Source organism: Orbicella faveolata, unplaced genomic scaffold (genome assembly GCF_042242905.1).
Source record: "Orbicella faveolata isolate gen_17 unplaced genomic scaffold, um_ofav_v1 contig_24, whole genome shotgun sequence".
Classification (NCBI taxonomy): domain Eukaryota; kingdom Metazoa; phylum Cnidaria; class Anthozoa; order Scleractinia; family Merulinidae; genus Orbicella; species Orbicella faveolata.
The window spans coordinates 2,454,519-2,468,925 of record NW_028301552.1 but is presented as its reverse complement, the minus strand read 5'-3'; the positions used below and the strand labels follow the sequence as shown (position 1 = coordinate 2,468,925).

Below are 14,407 nucleotides of genomic sequence, written 5' to 3'. Positions count from 1 at the left end.
CTGCAAGTTTATCATTATCAACAACACCATTAACAAAAGCCCTTCATAAATTATGTTTAGGGCAACTTGCCAGCCGCAACGCCATAAATAGGGTATCGAATTTTGGTCAGGACATAAATAGAGTTAAATAGGGTAGGGAAAATCGCAGATTTTGGTCATAAATAGCTTAAGGGTTTTGGGAAACGGGCCGCACAGCCCCACCCAATTTTTCTGGAAGTGCCGGGGGTCCAGGCCTGCGACACAAACGCAAACAGTAAATTGAATTTCCTACGGTTTGTAGTTTCACTTGCTTGCGTACTCGAATTTAAACCGTCCTTAAATAGCTGGTTTGACCTAATGAATAACATTGAGCTCACAATGTTAATTAAGGAGTTACAGAGGTCGGTTATTTAGTTTAGCTGCTTCCATCAATTAATTCTAAATAATTTCATTATCTTCAGTCATCACAGTCTATCAGAGAAAATTAATCAGACCTGAAAAGTTTATCAGAAAACGTTTCTTTGCCCGAGGCAAGTTATATAGATCTAATTAATTAGGCGTAACACACCTTAGTTTCCTGTTCTCCTTCACCGACGTCTCTCTACTTGAAAGAATCAGCAAAAATTTGAAGAAAAACTTGTCACAGATTTATATAGCATCTAGCTAGACGGATTTGTATGCCTGGTTTATTTTATCACAATGGATTGTGCATCGCTGTAAATTGCGCGGGCAAACAGGTGAATGAGAAGTGTACACTTTTATAAGAACATAATTTATAAGAATAGCGAGGCTGAAATTTGGGAAATTTTAAGAATATTTTAAGAAAAAACCCGAAACTGAGATTTTGAAAAGGATATAATATGTCCGTTGAAAATATGTAAATAAAATACAATACAATCATATGTTTTTAACTAAACCGTGTAAAATTCTTCCTTTCTCTATAAACGGCAGAAATAACCTCAAAGCAACAAAAACAGCACTAGCCGTATAACATTTGTGCAAGAAGTTAAGTGCGTCATCAGGCTTTAATGTCCGCAGGCGGGCTGCAAAAAGACGCTCGAAAACAGAAATGTCTTGCACTATAATCTAGCAATATTCATAAGAATACTTTCAGCAAAAAAAGTGCATCGGAAACAAACGTTTCCGTTATGCTTCAGCGATGTTTTCTAGCGGTTAGAGGCCTGTGAATGTCATAGAGAGTGAGGTTTGATTATTGTTATCCAATACCTTGAGAAAGGTATGGGATAATATTTTGTTTCCGACAAACAAGAGAACGTGCTTCAGTTAACTTTAATTTCCGTGAAAGGTAATAAATTTAATCCATTCAGAGTGGGGCTGGCGAGGGTCAGCGACAGCTAGACTAGGGTAGTTAATCCAAGGAGGAAATAAATAACGTCATCCACGGGATAGATAACTGCATGTCCGGTAGATACAACGCAAGTACGTGTTACTTCTAAAGACCCTATCACTCAAGGCCACCTGCAAGTCAACATATATATATGAAATATTACTCTGTTTGAACTGCAGAGTAATTGAGAATTTAAACACACATGAGAACAAGTAGGAGATCATCGTATTTATGATATTGTTGATTTTTGAACAAAGAATGTAGGTTTTGGCTGGAGGGAAACGTGGCCCATGATACCGAGAGAGAGAGAGAGAGAGAGAGAGAGAGAGAGAGAGAGAGAGAGAGAGAGAGAGAGAGAGAGAGAGAGAGAGAGAGAGAGAGAGAGAGAGAGAGAGAGAGAGAGAGAGCGAAATCTTGAATCCACTCTCGGGCTTTCCACAAGTTGCTCGAGATGTCCCAAAACGTTGTCCGCAATTTCTCAAAAAGTTGCTCAAAAGTTGCTCAAAAAAATGTCAAAAGTTGCTAAAAAAAAAAACAAAAAAAATCGTTTGGGACTCAGTCAGCGAATGAAAACTGAACCTCAAAATTCACCTGTTTAGAAATATGATTTGGTCTTAAGCTGGGATCAAAGGGAGTTCTTGAAAAAATAAATCAAGCGAAAGATAAAACGGTCTGAAAAGAAAGCGTAAAACTGCAAATGCCAAATTTGCTTGTGCAAACTTATTGAATTCAGCGCTCTTTGTCTGTCAGAGTCCAGCTTTTAATCTGATGGAGTTTTCTGGGATTGGAGCTCAAAATAAAAGCAGAACAACGCCCTTCTTCAGCAGCCCTGATAATGGGTTTGCATCGTACATTTCCATTCACAATATAATCAAGAAGTCAGTTATTGCTTTTAGTCTTCTTTCATGCTCTCCAACCACTCCACGTGCATTATAACTCGATATACACACAGTAAAGCATGAGACAGTTGTGACAAAAACTGCTACGGATGAAGAGAGTCTCGGACTGGGGTACACAATAACAATATAATAATAATAATAATAATAATAATAATAATAATAATAATAATCATAATAATAATCATCATCATCATAATCATAATAATACTAAATGAAGGCGGCTCTTTATCACACTCATGAATAAATAATGTATCATTCACCGACTCCACTAGTAACAACACCAATCAGACAAAAATGCTTACAAAAAAAATCAATTTACAAGATGTGACATTAGGATGACTGCAAACATACGATTCAAATTGAAGTTGATCACTGTATTCAATTGGAATCGAGCAAGTGAGGCTACGTTAGATATTTCTGAACAAGCGAAAGACCATGAATTTCTGGTCTCCTGACTGATTCACCGTAAAACGAAACTAAGGAATCACGTTTCAATCCAGCTCGCGATAACTGCATATAATATATCGACATGACGCAAGCTGAAACCGATCAGTTGATACTTTTCGGTCTACTTTCCAGTTTTCAGTAATATTTCAAAAATTTGAAGATGTAAAAGTTCTCCATTCACAGCAAGCTACCTTGCAACGTAAATGAGTGACAAACGTGTATATATTTCTTTCGATAATGAATTATCGGGTCCGTCTTCCGCATTTAATGCACGGCGAAAAGTTCAACTGGTGCTCCAAGCCCTTAAGAACTAAGAAAAAATAGGAAAAGGTGGATCAATACAAATGGAAATTAATATTGATTTTATAAGTGCTCTTTGAACGCCAGTCTTTACATTGCCAAATGAAAATAGATTGAAGAAAAATATTGTTGTCGGAGTAAACGCCTTCAGCTAATTAATAAAGGTTCGCGAAAACTAACAACTTGAAACCTTCAAGATTCCATCTCCCATTGGCCCAAGACTGAAAACAATAATATTTTTTTCCTTCAAAGGATGGATGAGAGGATAAACACGCGATTATTTTAGCCTAAGACCGATTTTTTAAGAGGTTCGCATCAGTCGAGAAAGCTCAATTGAGAACCGTGAATTCGTCTCAAAGCAACGAAAAGAACTTCATGCTTTTCAAACCTGACACAATTTCCAATGGCAACAGTATCCACGAATAGATGAAATCCAATTTTGATTATTTTTTCGATCTTTTCTACTGTTGATATATCTAAAGAGAGATGACTATAAGGCGAATTCGTTTATCAAGGCTTCTGAAATTAGTTCCCTTGCTGCTATGCTTGTTCGCACTCTATTTAATTGGTTCGTACATTGCGGGCTCATCGAATCAACCAGTCTTTAGAGACGAATTTCAACAAATTGATCAGGAAGAACACCATCTTAATGAATTTTATACTGATCCAGAAAAGAACGCTATGAAGTTTCAAGAGCGTTCAAGCACAGCCAAGAAAAATCTTATTATCGTGTCGCATGGCCGATCGGGTTCCACGCTGATGGGAGATATTTTCAACCACCACCCTTCAGTGTTTTATATGTATGAACCTCTACAAACTGTCGAACGAGTCAGTCCGGCAACGCTGGGAACGAGCAAGAATTACAATGAACGCGCGATGGAGTTTTTAACAGGCATATTTCGCTGCAGCTTCGATTCACCGCAGATGTTGGCTGATATCGAGAAGTTTTACCGTAAACCGGCCCATCCTCGAGTAAGTCACGCCATAGCCTCGCCGCCATTATGCCCCTATCTGACGACAGATCTAAGATGGGATCCATCACTTTGTGCTCCGATGACCAGTGAATCTTTGGGAAGTGCTTGTAAGGAACGTTATGACTTAACCGTTATAAAAGTTCTCATTCCTCGTATTCCCGAGAACAGCATCAAAAGTATTTTAGCGTCTTGTATGCCAGAGGATGTTGACTGTAAAGTTATCTTGCTCGTAAGAGATCCCCGGGCAGTGATCGCTTCAGCCCTTAGCGTGGGATTCTTCACAGAGCAAAAAGGTGATTCTAAAGTGGGAACGCGGCGCTTCAGTTACTTGAACTGTAAGGAAACTGAGCATAACTTAGACTTTGTCAGGAAACTGCCGGAATCGTTACGAAATCGGATCAAATTTCAACGCTACGAAGACTTGGCGCTGAACCCGTTGAAAGAGCTGTCTGGTCTCTACAATTTTGCTGGGTTATCTGTACCGGAGAGCGTGCGAACGTGGTTAAACGAGACCACTCGACAGAGCAGGGGGGCTTGTAATCAAAAGGAAGACGGAGAACAAGCGACTTGCACCAAAGATGACGCATGGGCAGCGGCCAATCGCTGGAGATGGAAGGTACATCCGCATGAAATTGACCTCATTGAGCATTATTGTCGACATGTGATGGCGTTAATGGGTTATAAACCTGTCGACAGATCCTACGAACTACTGGCAAACGTAGAAACTCCGCTTTTTAGCGATGATTATGAAGCAAAACATTGGTTTTTACATTAACAGCAGCCTACCTTGTGGCACAGAGCAGCGTGCTCGCTGCGATACGGAAAGTAACTCAGCTGAACTGAGATTAGGCCATTTATTTTTAGTATTTTGGATCTTGATCACTTGATTGACGAGAGTATTTTAAATAAGAGCAGTTTACAGCTTATTTTGATTTGCGGACTGTCACAAACGGAGAAACACACTCAGACATGTAGAGTTCTTCCCAGTTTCCACCACCAGTTAAAAAAAGTTGCGGAGTCATGGGCAGAAACATAGAAGGGCACGTGGCATTTAGCTTTGTTTATGATCCAACGCGACCAATAAATCAAATTCCTCTGATGATATGGAACATTTTTCAGTTGAGTGTCGTAAAACCAAAACCAAACTAACTGCTTAACAATTAGACTACTCAGTCAATCTCCCACCGTCGTAAAACCAAAACCAAAACCAAAACCAAAGTAATTGCCTGTTTATTTTCGACACCCAGTTGAAAGAGAATGGAAATGGTTATAGTTCAAACACCCCCTCCCCCCCCCCCCCCCGAGACAAAACTACCCTTGGACGACATAAAATTAGGTATTAAACGATGAGAGTTTTACTAAGACACATTCTGTAGTGTTAAACTCTGCCGTGTTGGAACTGCAGTTGAACCCCTATTAAACGGCCACCCTCCGGGAAATGGAAACTGGCCGTTCAATAGAGGTGAAAACAATAGGAGAGCCCTCATCGGGACTTTGATTACTGGCCGCTTAATAGGGGTGGCCGTTTAATAGGTGGCCGCTTAATAGGGGTTCGACTGTATTTCTTTTCAGTTCGTCCCTCGGTTCCAATGACAATTGCATTGATTTATTCGGCGTGTTTTATGGCTTTCAGTGCGCTGTGTTTGTATTAAGTTTCAACCACGGACAGAATAAAACACGATGCGGACTTAAGACCGGGGGAAAAATTGTAGACTGCAGTACAAGGGTAAAATGCAACATGCAGTATTCACACTTTCTCATCGCAAGCAGACTAAAACCTGGACGTTATTCCGACTAATCGAAGTGAAACTGATTCTGGACTCTGGTTTGCTCTCGATAACTAGAATACAATGTCTGCAGACTACATTATGCATTTTATTCCTGGTCTTCATTTTACTCACGGTCGGTTTAACCAAACTCTGAGACTGTATATGTTTTACACCAAGGCATATTGCTATGAAATGTCAACTTCGATCTACTTCAACTTCTTAGATTTTTTTGGCCTAATAAAAAAAGTTATCAAAAAGATGTTAAACATTAATCTAAGAAAATAAGCACAGAAAGGCGAGCATCAACGCAATACAGACAAGAAAAGAAACTTAATCGTGAAACAAAACGTCCACGTATCGGGGTTTCCTAATACGCCATACTGTTGCGGATGCAAAGACCCAACGAAAAAACACGTTTGAAATGGCTTAAACCTTTCAACACATACTCAACAGCTGCAGCTTAGTGAAGGGGTTTCATTAAAGGCCAGGCACCGTGCAAATTGACCGGCTGAGTTTTACCATCTCGAGGAATTTTTGTTATCGAGAAGTTAACTTAAAAAGGTTTTGCCTGCCTGCGAAAAACAAATTCCTTTCTGCTGAAAACGTTAACTGAACGAAACCACTGCTTACATATAAGATAACATCAAAAAATGAATGGTCTTTTCTATTTTACACACCAACTGGTATTAGCTTAATGCTCCTGATGTTGGCATCGTGGCCCCTCAAAATCAAGAGGTCTTATGTATGATTACGTCACATGCTCAAAATTCACCACTCAAGCTTCTGGCACCTTCGTGTTTTTTTCGTGGGAATTTGTTTCGACTTGGATGTTTTGGGAATTTGGTTATGATAAAATTTACAACTGGCAAACTAAGAAACTTGGAATTAAAATTTTTACGAGGACAAATAAAAAATGAAAGACTTCTGCTCAAACGTTTTAAGGTGTTGCTTAGAAGACATGCACAGTAGCAGTGCTGGAAGTGTATCTTTGGTCCATTTTCAACTGTTCCTCTCAACATTATAATATTTCTCGTTTCCTATCAGCAGGCGATAGGAAGTCACAAATAACTTCACAATGTCCAGCCATGTCTCTCTTTTTTCCTCTCATTCAGTCCACCTGTTGCCGCAGTTCACAGCAGTGCAAACGTAATACAACCTCATTTGCTGTCAAAAAAAATATCCCAGTTAGTTTGGAGCAAGTATTTTAACAATTTTAACATTTGGTACAGTCAAACTTCTCTACAAAGGCCACCTTGGGAACAGAGGAAAGTGGCCGTTGTAGAGAGGTGGCCGTTACGGGCAGGTAGGGAGGTAGGAGAGTAATATGACACCTGTTTTCTCGGGGGTACAACATTTTTATATTTAAAAACATACTGACTGTAGCATAGAAATACCTAACAAAATCAAACTATATCAATAAAACAGAAACCAAACAGAAACAGAGACCAACGACGCGCGGCACGGATCAAGTTTCGTGACCTTTTACAATATCACATGGGGTCTTGTACACACCATTCGTCAGTCGATGATTAACTGGCCGTTGTGGAGAGGTTATTTTGGTAGTTTGGGACGCACTTTAGTGGCCGTAACCGTTGTGGAGAGGTGGCCGTTGTAGAGAGGTTAACAATAAGAGTGAATGTATGGACTGGAAAAAAAAAGCCCGTTGTAGAGAGGTGGCCGTTGTACGGAGGTGGCTGTTAGTGGAGATGCGACTGTAGTTTACAGTAATAGGTGCAAGTTGAAAGTACAGTCATACTGTTTCAAGTAAACCATAGGCCCTACATTTACAGCTACATAGCCCCTGAATAAATTCTCTATGCACACATTACATGCCTACATGCAAAAGTAGTTGGTTTGCAATGTCCAAAGCCCTTTGCGGATCAACAAAGTATGCGCATATTGCAATCTACACTCATTGCTTACTTACAATGCTATCTAAACAAAAATACTACAGTTCCTCTGCCTGCCCGTCAGGGCTGTAATGCTCAGTGATAGTTAAAAATGCACATCCCAGCACTGTTTAATTCCAACATTCTCTTTTCTAATGGTTAAAGAGTTTTAGTAAATAGTTGATGACAGTCTTGACCCTTTCATTCATAAGATCGAGATCTTAAATACTTTATACTGATTATTGCACGAGTGAATTTTTAAGTTGCTTCTAAGAATTTGGTAGTTGATCAAGGAAATCCCACCTGTGTGCTACTAACCGAAAAATGTCCTAGACTGTTTGTGCACTTGTAAACGAATACGTGATTTGACATCTGTGTCTATTTTTTCAAATACCATTTAGACCATTTAGACCTACTGCATTGCCGTATGGGGATCCTGTTCATTGTCTTCATTTAATGACCTAGAGCATTTACACATAAAAGCTGCAAAACTAATCCATAAACTCCCTAGTGGAACTCCTGATTGTGACGCCCTTAAAAGGGCTAAATGGAAGCCATTGAGTTACATCTACAAGCGGAGGCTCGCATCGATAATGTATCAGGTGCATAATGATATTCTACCGGAGCAGCTTACGGCCCTACTTGGAACTCGCACAAATGAGACTAGTTACAAATTAAGGCGCTCGAACGACTTCTCGCTAGCACGTTATCATAGTGAACTCGGAAGAAATAGCATAAGGTATAGAGGCCCTATAGTGTGGAATTCCATCCCAAAATTCATAAGAAACGTTACTTCTCTTCAGCTTTTTAAAGAAAAACTTAAACTAGCCTCAAAAACATTAGACCAAATACAGTTCGAGAAAGAGGCGTGCCTTATTAAATCTAAGAATAGTGCATTTTTATATTTTTAAAACACTCTTTTTATACTTAATTTTAATAGAAATGTAAATTTTAAGTCATTTTAAATTATCTTTTAGTAGCTTTTGAATCCTAACGATGTATTTTTAATAATTTTAGATTTTAGTTTTTAGGTATATATTTTATGGCAGGTCCACACCAGCCCTCTGGGTTGCCAGACGCAGACCTGCCTCATCAAAAATATATGTATGTATGTATGTATGTATGTATGTATGTATGTATGTATGTATGTATGTATGTATGTATGTATGTATGTATGTATGTATGTATGTATGTATGTATGTATGTATGTATGTATGTATGTATGTATGTATGTATGTATGTATGTATGTATGTATGTATGTATGTATGTATGTATGTATGTATGTATGTATGTATGTATGTATGTATGTATGTATGTATGTATGTATGTATGTATGTATGTATGTATGTATGTATGTATGTATGTATGTATGTATGTATGTATGTATGTATGTATGTATGTATGTATGTATGTATGTATGTATGTATGTATGTATGTATGTATGTATGTATGTATGTATGTATGTATGTATGTATGTATGTATGTATGTATGTATGTATGTATGTATGTATGTATGTATGTATGTATGTATGTATGTATGTATGTATGTATGTATGTATGTATGTATGTATGTATGTATGTATGTATGTATGTATGTATGTATGTATGTATGTATGTATGTATGTATGTATGTATGTATGTATGTATGTATGTATGTATGTATGTATGTATGTATGTATGTATGTATGTATGTATGTATGTATGTATGTATGTATGTATGTATGTATGTATGTATGTATGTATGTATGTATGTATGTATGTATGTATGTATGTATGTATGTATGTATGTATGTATGTATGTATGTATGTATGTATGTATGTATGTATGTATGTATGTATGTATGTATGTATGTATGTATGTATGTATGTATGTATGTATGTATGTATGTATGTATGTATGTATGTATGTATGTATGTATGTATGTATGTATGTATGTATGTATGTATGTATGTATGTATGTATGTATGTATGTATGAACTTACACTGAAAAAAAGTTGCATCAACAAAATGACACAAAGTGTTTCCGCTAAATGATTTAGAAATTAATCAATACAACATAAAGGTCTTGAAGTTCAACATAGTTTGGATGTGTATACTCAGAGGCCACACCCCTCTTCAGAACCTGTAATTTCATTTGTTCCTTGTTTCATGCACCTCTGTTGTTTTAAGGGCAAAGTTCATTATTTCTGTTGTTTATTAGATATTGTTTTCTCAACCAATCCTGTTGCACCTCAGTATATTTATAACAATTCACTTGCATGTTTTTCTATCTTGAAGGAAAAATGTTTCTCTTCAGGACACTTAAAAAACATACATTTAACACTGCCCAAGCAACCCCAAGCTACAATATAGAAAAGGCATTATTTAAATTTTGATACACCAATCAAAGCTGGGTGTGCAGTTGAAGAGACTACAACAAGAAAACAGAAGAAAACAGAAGACTCACATCTGCTTTACTGGATTGTGATTGGAAGAACACTGCCTCTCTGTGACCACACCTGAAGTAAAAAAAATGTCATCTTATGAAGTACATATTTTATTTCACCTACAAAGATTGTCCTTCAAAATATTTACATTAGGGAGCTTTAGATTGGACTATGAGTACGAGACTGAGTACGAGTACGATTTTCAATTTTCAAATCAGTGACGTTTCCAGAGTCCTTGCTGTTCATGCTGGTTTTAGGCAGAGAGGGTAGCTCAGGGGATGAAATGGGTAGGTGATGTGATAATGTGAAGCCTGAAAACTAGAATTGAAAAGTCGTTCTCGTACTCGATCTCGTACTCGTACTCAAATCTAAAGTCCCCTATTATGTTGTTTCTATGAATGCATATGTTGGCCACCATAGTCTTAGAGTTACCACAGCAACATGCCAAAGAAAGGAAATCTAACTCAGGGGTTTCATTAAGGGCAGGGCACCGAGCAAATTGACCATCTGTGAAGATGATTTTGCCTGCCTGGTTTGTTGATCTAGAGGAAAGTTTTTCATACAAAGAAGTTCAGTTCAAAACATTTTGCCTGTCTGTGAAAGCCACTTGCTCTCCTGCTAGAGACATCGATGAAACCCCTGCTAGCTTGTGTGTCAAGTTCACCCAAAAACTAAAGTTGGCATACTTAGGGCATTCATGATCTTCTGTTCTTGGTAATGTAGGGTCAGCTACAACATCTGTTACAATCTGTGTTAGTTCACTGTAAAAAAGGAAAGGCACAGAAGATTTAACAACAAACATGTATCAGGCTACAAATGCCAATAATTTGGGAAAGCAAAAGTATATCTTTTGGCCAGAGAACACAAGTCTAAGTCTACAATTTAGTTACTTTGTGTTTAAAAATACAAGTTACATTTATATTTAAGTCCAATTCTGGCCCCCTGTCTGTCAAAAAATACTGTATGGCATTGCATGACAGAGGGAGGGCCAGAACTGGACTACAGTATCCATATTAAGAACATTCTGTGGAATACAGATTCCTAGGAAAAAAAACGGCGATTCTACTGTTAGTATAAGAGCTTTTCATTGAAGTACAGAATTGTGAGCAGGCATCCATAACTTATTATTATTATTATTATTATTATTATTATTGTTATTATTATTATTATTTTATTAGAGCACTCACACTATTTACAATACTACAACAGCTACAAATACTAAAACATTACTTATAAACACAACGTACCAATTAAGCCGTATAAATTATTACTTACAATAACATTACATGACTTACAATACTAGCTTAAACATACTGAACAATACATTTATCTTAAAATACAATCACAAAGGCAATAGAAAGTTACAAAAGAAGTGATACAATAAATAGTTAGACTATAGTTATTGTTTACACAGAACAAATTGTCCCCCATTTTTTAATAAATTGATCTAAAGTTTTGTTCTTAGTCCAGATATATTTTTCTGTCTCAAATTTCATTTTGATCTTCATCTTACACCCAGCTAAGCTTGGAAGTATTTGAGATCTTCTGCAATCCCATAGATATGGTTTGGCTATCAACAAGAAATAATTTAGTAAGGGGCATTCTGAAGTTACAATGCCTATTAATACAGGTGTCAATAACACTTGGTTCCATTGTACTTACTTGACTTCATGAGTGATTTTGTTCACATAGATGCAACTGTTATCTGCTTCTTGCTGATAATCACAGTTCCTACACTGAAATACATGTACACAGGATGAGTCAGAAACCAGCCTTTAAACCACTAGCTACATATTACACAAACACCCATGCAATAAATCAATAATTAACTACTGTATTCCATACTTGAATTTAGTTACTTTTACGTGTTGTACCATAAATCAAACTTTCTCTTAGCCTGAATGGAAAGCCATTGGACTAATACCTTTTTAATATTTTTTTAATACTGTACCTCACATTTTCCAAAAAAGTGACTCCTTGAGGTAACTAGATAAAAGTGTTTCACATTCTGAGCTATACTGTTATCAGATAATCCCATGCCATTCAGGTAACCATCTAAGGCTGCATACCCATTAGCCTTTGTACAGCACATTATTTTATGAAGGGAGGTTAGTGCCTCATACAGTAGTATTTTTTGCGACACCCTTTACAAGTACCAAATTCTGTCGATCCATAATACCAGGGCGTAACAAATCACTAATTTTGACACTCGATAAAAATCAATAAAATCGACTATTTTTGACACTACTGTAATTAATTGATTATTATTGGAAATCAGTGAAAATTGATAGTAAAAGTTATGATTTTGATCATTTTTACAATTAAAGTTTGATTTCTATCAATTTCTATCGATTACCATTGATCTCTATTGATTTCTATCGAAAAAATATCAATATTGTTTACTTTCCCTTTCTGGTGCCCATTTCTGATTTCAATGCAAGAAACACCTTGGGAACGAGGTAGAAGATCATGGTAATCAGAAAACTTCTGTGAACAACATACTCAGCCAGAGACGAGAATTTTGCATATCTATGTATGTAGAAAAACATTTGAAGTTTGGTGAAATTAAATTCACCTGAGGCACAACACAGTTTTGCTCAGCAAAAATGTTGTTTGAACAATATTCTTGCAAAGATGTAATTGTATTATTTTGGTTTCCTGGGCTTATTCCACAGATTTAACCAATATTCAGATTCCATGTGATATTCCAAGACTTGCTCATGGAAGAATTTTCCCCTGTAACCGAGTGTTAAAGGTTTCCTAAGTGTAACACTTTTGTACATAGGTATCCTGCAATCTTCCAATATTCATTGCTCCATATGACACTGGGTTATCACGTGTTATCAAGAATAGGTGGTCATGGTAAGACACAGGGGTTAGTTTTTGTTTGATTTCAGATCAGCTTATTCATTTTATGATGTCATGTGAATGAATATGTTAATAGTTTTACTCTAGTTATTGATCAAAATCTATAATCCGATCTCAAATAGTGCGATTATCAATATTTATTGATTATTTTGACCAATCGATTGATCAGTGTTGAAAAATATCAAGTATTAGTATATTCTCAGCTCCGACTATTGCATTTCTAGCTCTCTGATTGGCTCAAAAACTCCGACTATGAGCCATTAGTCGGAGTTTTACCTTATATGGAAAACAGTGCGCCAAGTTTAAAAATTTTCCGCTCTGTAAAATTGTTGAAATAAAAATCGGCGGCAAAAACCCGATTAAGAATATACTAAAACAATTATTCCATTCGACCTTGTTGGATATGAAGTGATCATAACCAACTCGCGCTACGCGCTCGTTGGTTATTTATCACTTCATATCCAACGCGGTTTCATGGAATAATTGTTAAATATCGATTAATTGATTAGGTTTTCGATGATCAATTTTGATGGATTTGTTACGTCCTGATAGTACATGTACATATGGCATTGCACAGATTTGATCATCATCTACAAGTACCACTGAGTAGTTGTGAGTCATTATTCAGTTTTTCATGCATCTCATACAGCACTTGCTAATGTATTTCTGTCAAATAAAATTTTATGCTCTCCACTTTCAACTGAAAACTAATGGTCACTGTAGCTAACAAATCAACTGGAAATGAACTACACTCTAATCACTTACTGCATACAATAAGATCTTGTTATCTTTGTCTTCCTTAGGATACAACATGTTGTTGCTGAAGAAGAAAAAGAACTATCCATTTATAATATTACAGTGTAACCAAATGGCTAAACCTACCACGGTAGCGAGTTGCATTGAAGCGTCACCTCTAATTAAGCAGTGAAACAGTACAACCATGTTTACTATGCAAACTATCGTTAACGTTGCCGATAAGTTAGGTTGCAGAAACAATATAGCACTGAGTACATGTGTAAAACGAACATGTCAATCGTTGAAGAGACAAAATCTTACCATTCCTGACAAAATTTGATGCCCACAAAGCCTGGTCCATCGTCTAAACGACCTCTGGTATTCATCTTCCAGTCGTTTTTTCAATTTTTTTTTTTCCTTTTAATTAACAAAACTTTGACACAGAGAGTAATTTATCAAACGTAAACTAAATCAAAATGGCGACCACCAGGCTCGAAACGTCGCGGGAAACTGGGAACCACAAAATAATAAGTCCGCTGGTAAACTGAACTGCCGCCCGCTACTGTACTGAGGGAAGGTCGTAGCCAATTTTGTAGCAAAGTGTCAGACCTTCCTCTGCAATTCCCCCCAACCCCTACCCTCTTGCTAAGAAAGGCCTGATACTCAGGTTAAGGTGGTCGCTCATTCGTGCCATGGAGAAAACATATTTTTTATCAATTTTTAGCGACTTTTTCATCGATTTTCGGCGACTTTATTAACGACCGTGCGTGT

General features: G+C 37.0%; 2 protein-coding genes across 2 annotated transcripts; one reads left to right on the top strand and one right to left on the bottom strand.

Annotated features, from left to right (window-relative positions):
- Positions 1–3,280: 3,280 nt before the first annotated feature.
- On the top strand, positions 3,281–5,046 carry LOC110043983 (carbohydrate sulfotransferase 1-like). Its single transcript, XM_020749492.2, has one exon. The coding sequence runs from the start codon at positions 3,460–3,462 to the stop codon at positions 4,720–4,722; it is 1,263 nt and encodes a 420-aa protein (XP_020605151.2). The 5' UTR covers positions 3,281–3,459; the 3' UTR covers positions 4,723–5,046.
- Positions 5,047–5,802: 756 nt separating this feature from the next.
- On the bottom strand, positions 5,803–14,240 carry LOC110043985 (DNA-directed RNA polymerase II subunit RPB9-like). The gene is made up of 6 exons (XM_020749494.2): positions 13,958–14,240; positions 13,667–13,721; positions 11,696–11,769; positions 10,720–10,794; positions 10,054–10,105; positions 5,803–6,880 (listed from the first exon to the last, which is right to left on the bottom strand). The coding sequence occupies exons 1-6, from the start codon at positions 14,020–14,022 to the stop codon at positions 6,821–6,823; spliced, it is 381 nt and encodes a 126-aa protein (XP_020605153.1). The 5' UTR covers positions 14,023–14,240; the 3' UTR covers positions 5,803–6,820.
- Between the last annotated feature and the right edge of the window lie 167 nt (positions 14,241–14,407).

Coding starts and splice junctions, on each gene's coding strand:
- LOC110043983 (XM_020749492.2), top strand. CDS start 3,460: ATGACTATAAGGCGAATTCGTTTATCAAGGCTTCTGAAATTAGTTCCC.
- LOC110043985 (XM_020749494.2), bottom strand. CDS start 14,022: ATGAATACCAGAGGTCGTTTAGACGATGGACCAGGCTTTGTGGGCATC. Junction 13,722..13,957: donor ATCAAATTTTGTCAGGAATG/GTAAGATTTTGT, acceptor TTTCTTCTTCAG/CAACAACATGTTGTATCCTA. Junction 11,770..13,666: donor ACAAGATCTTATTGTATGCA/GTAAGTGATTAG, acceptor CATGTATTTCAG/TGTAGGAACTGTGATTATCA.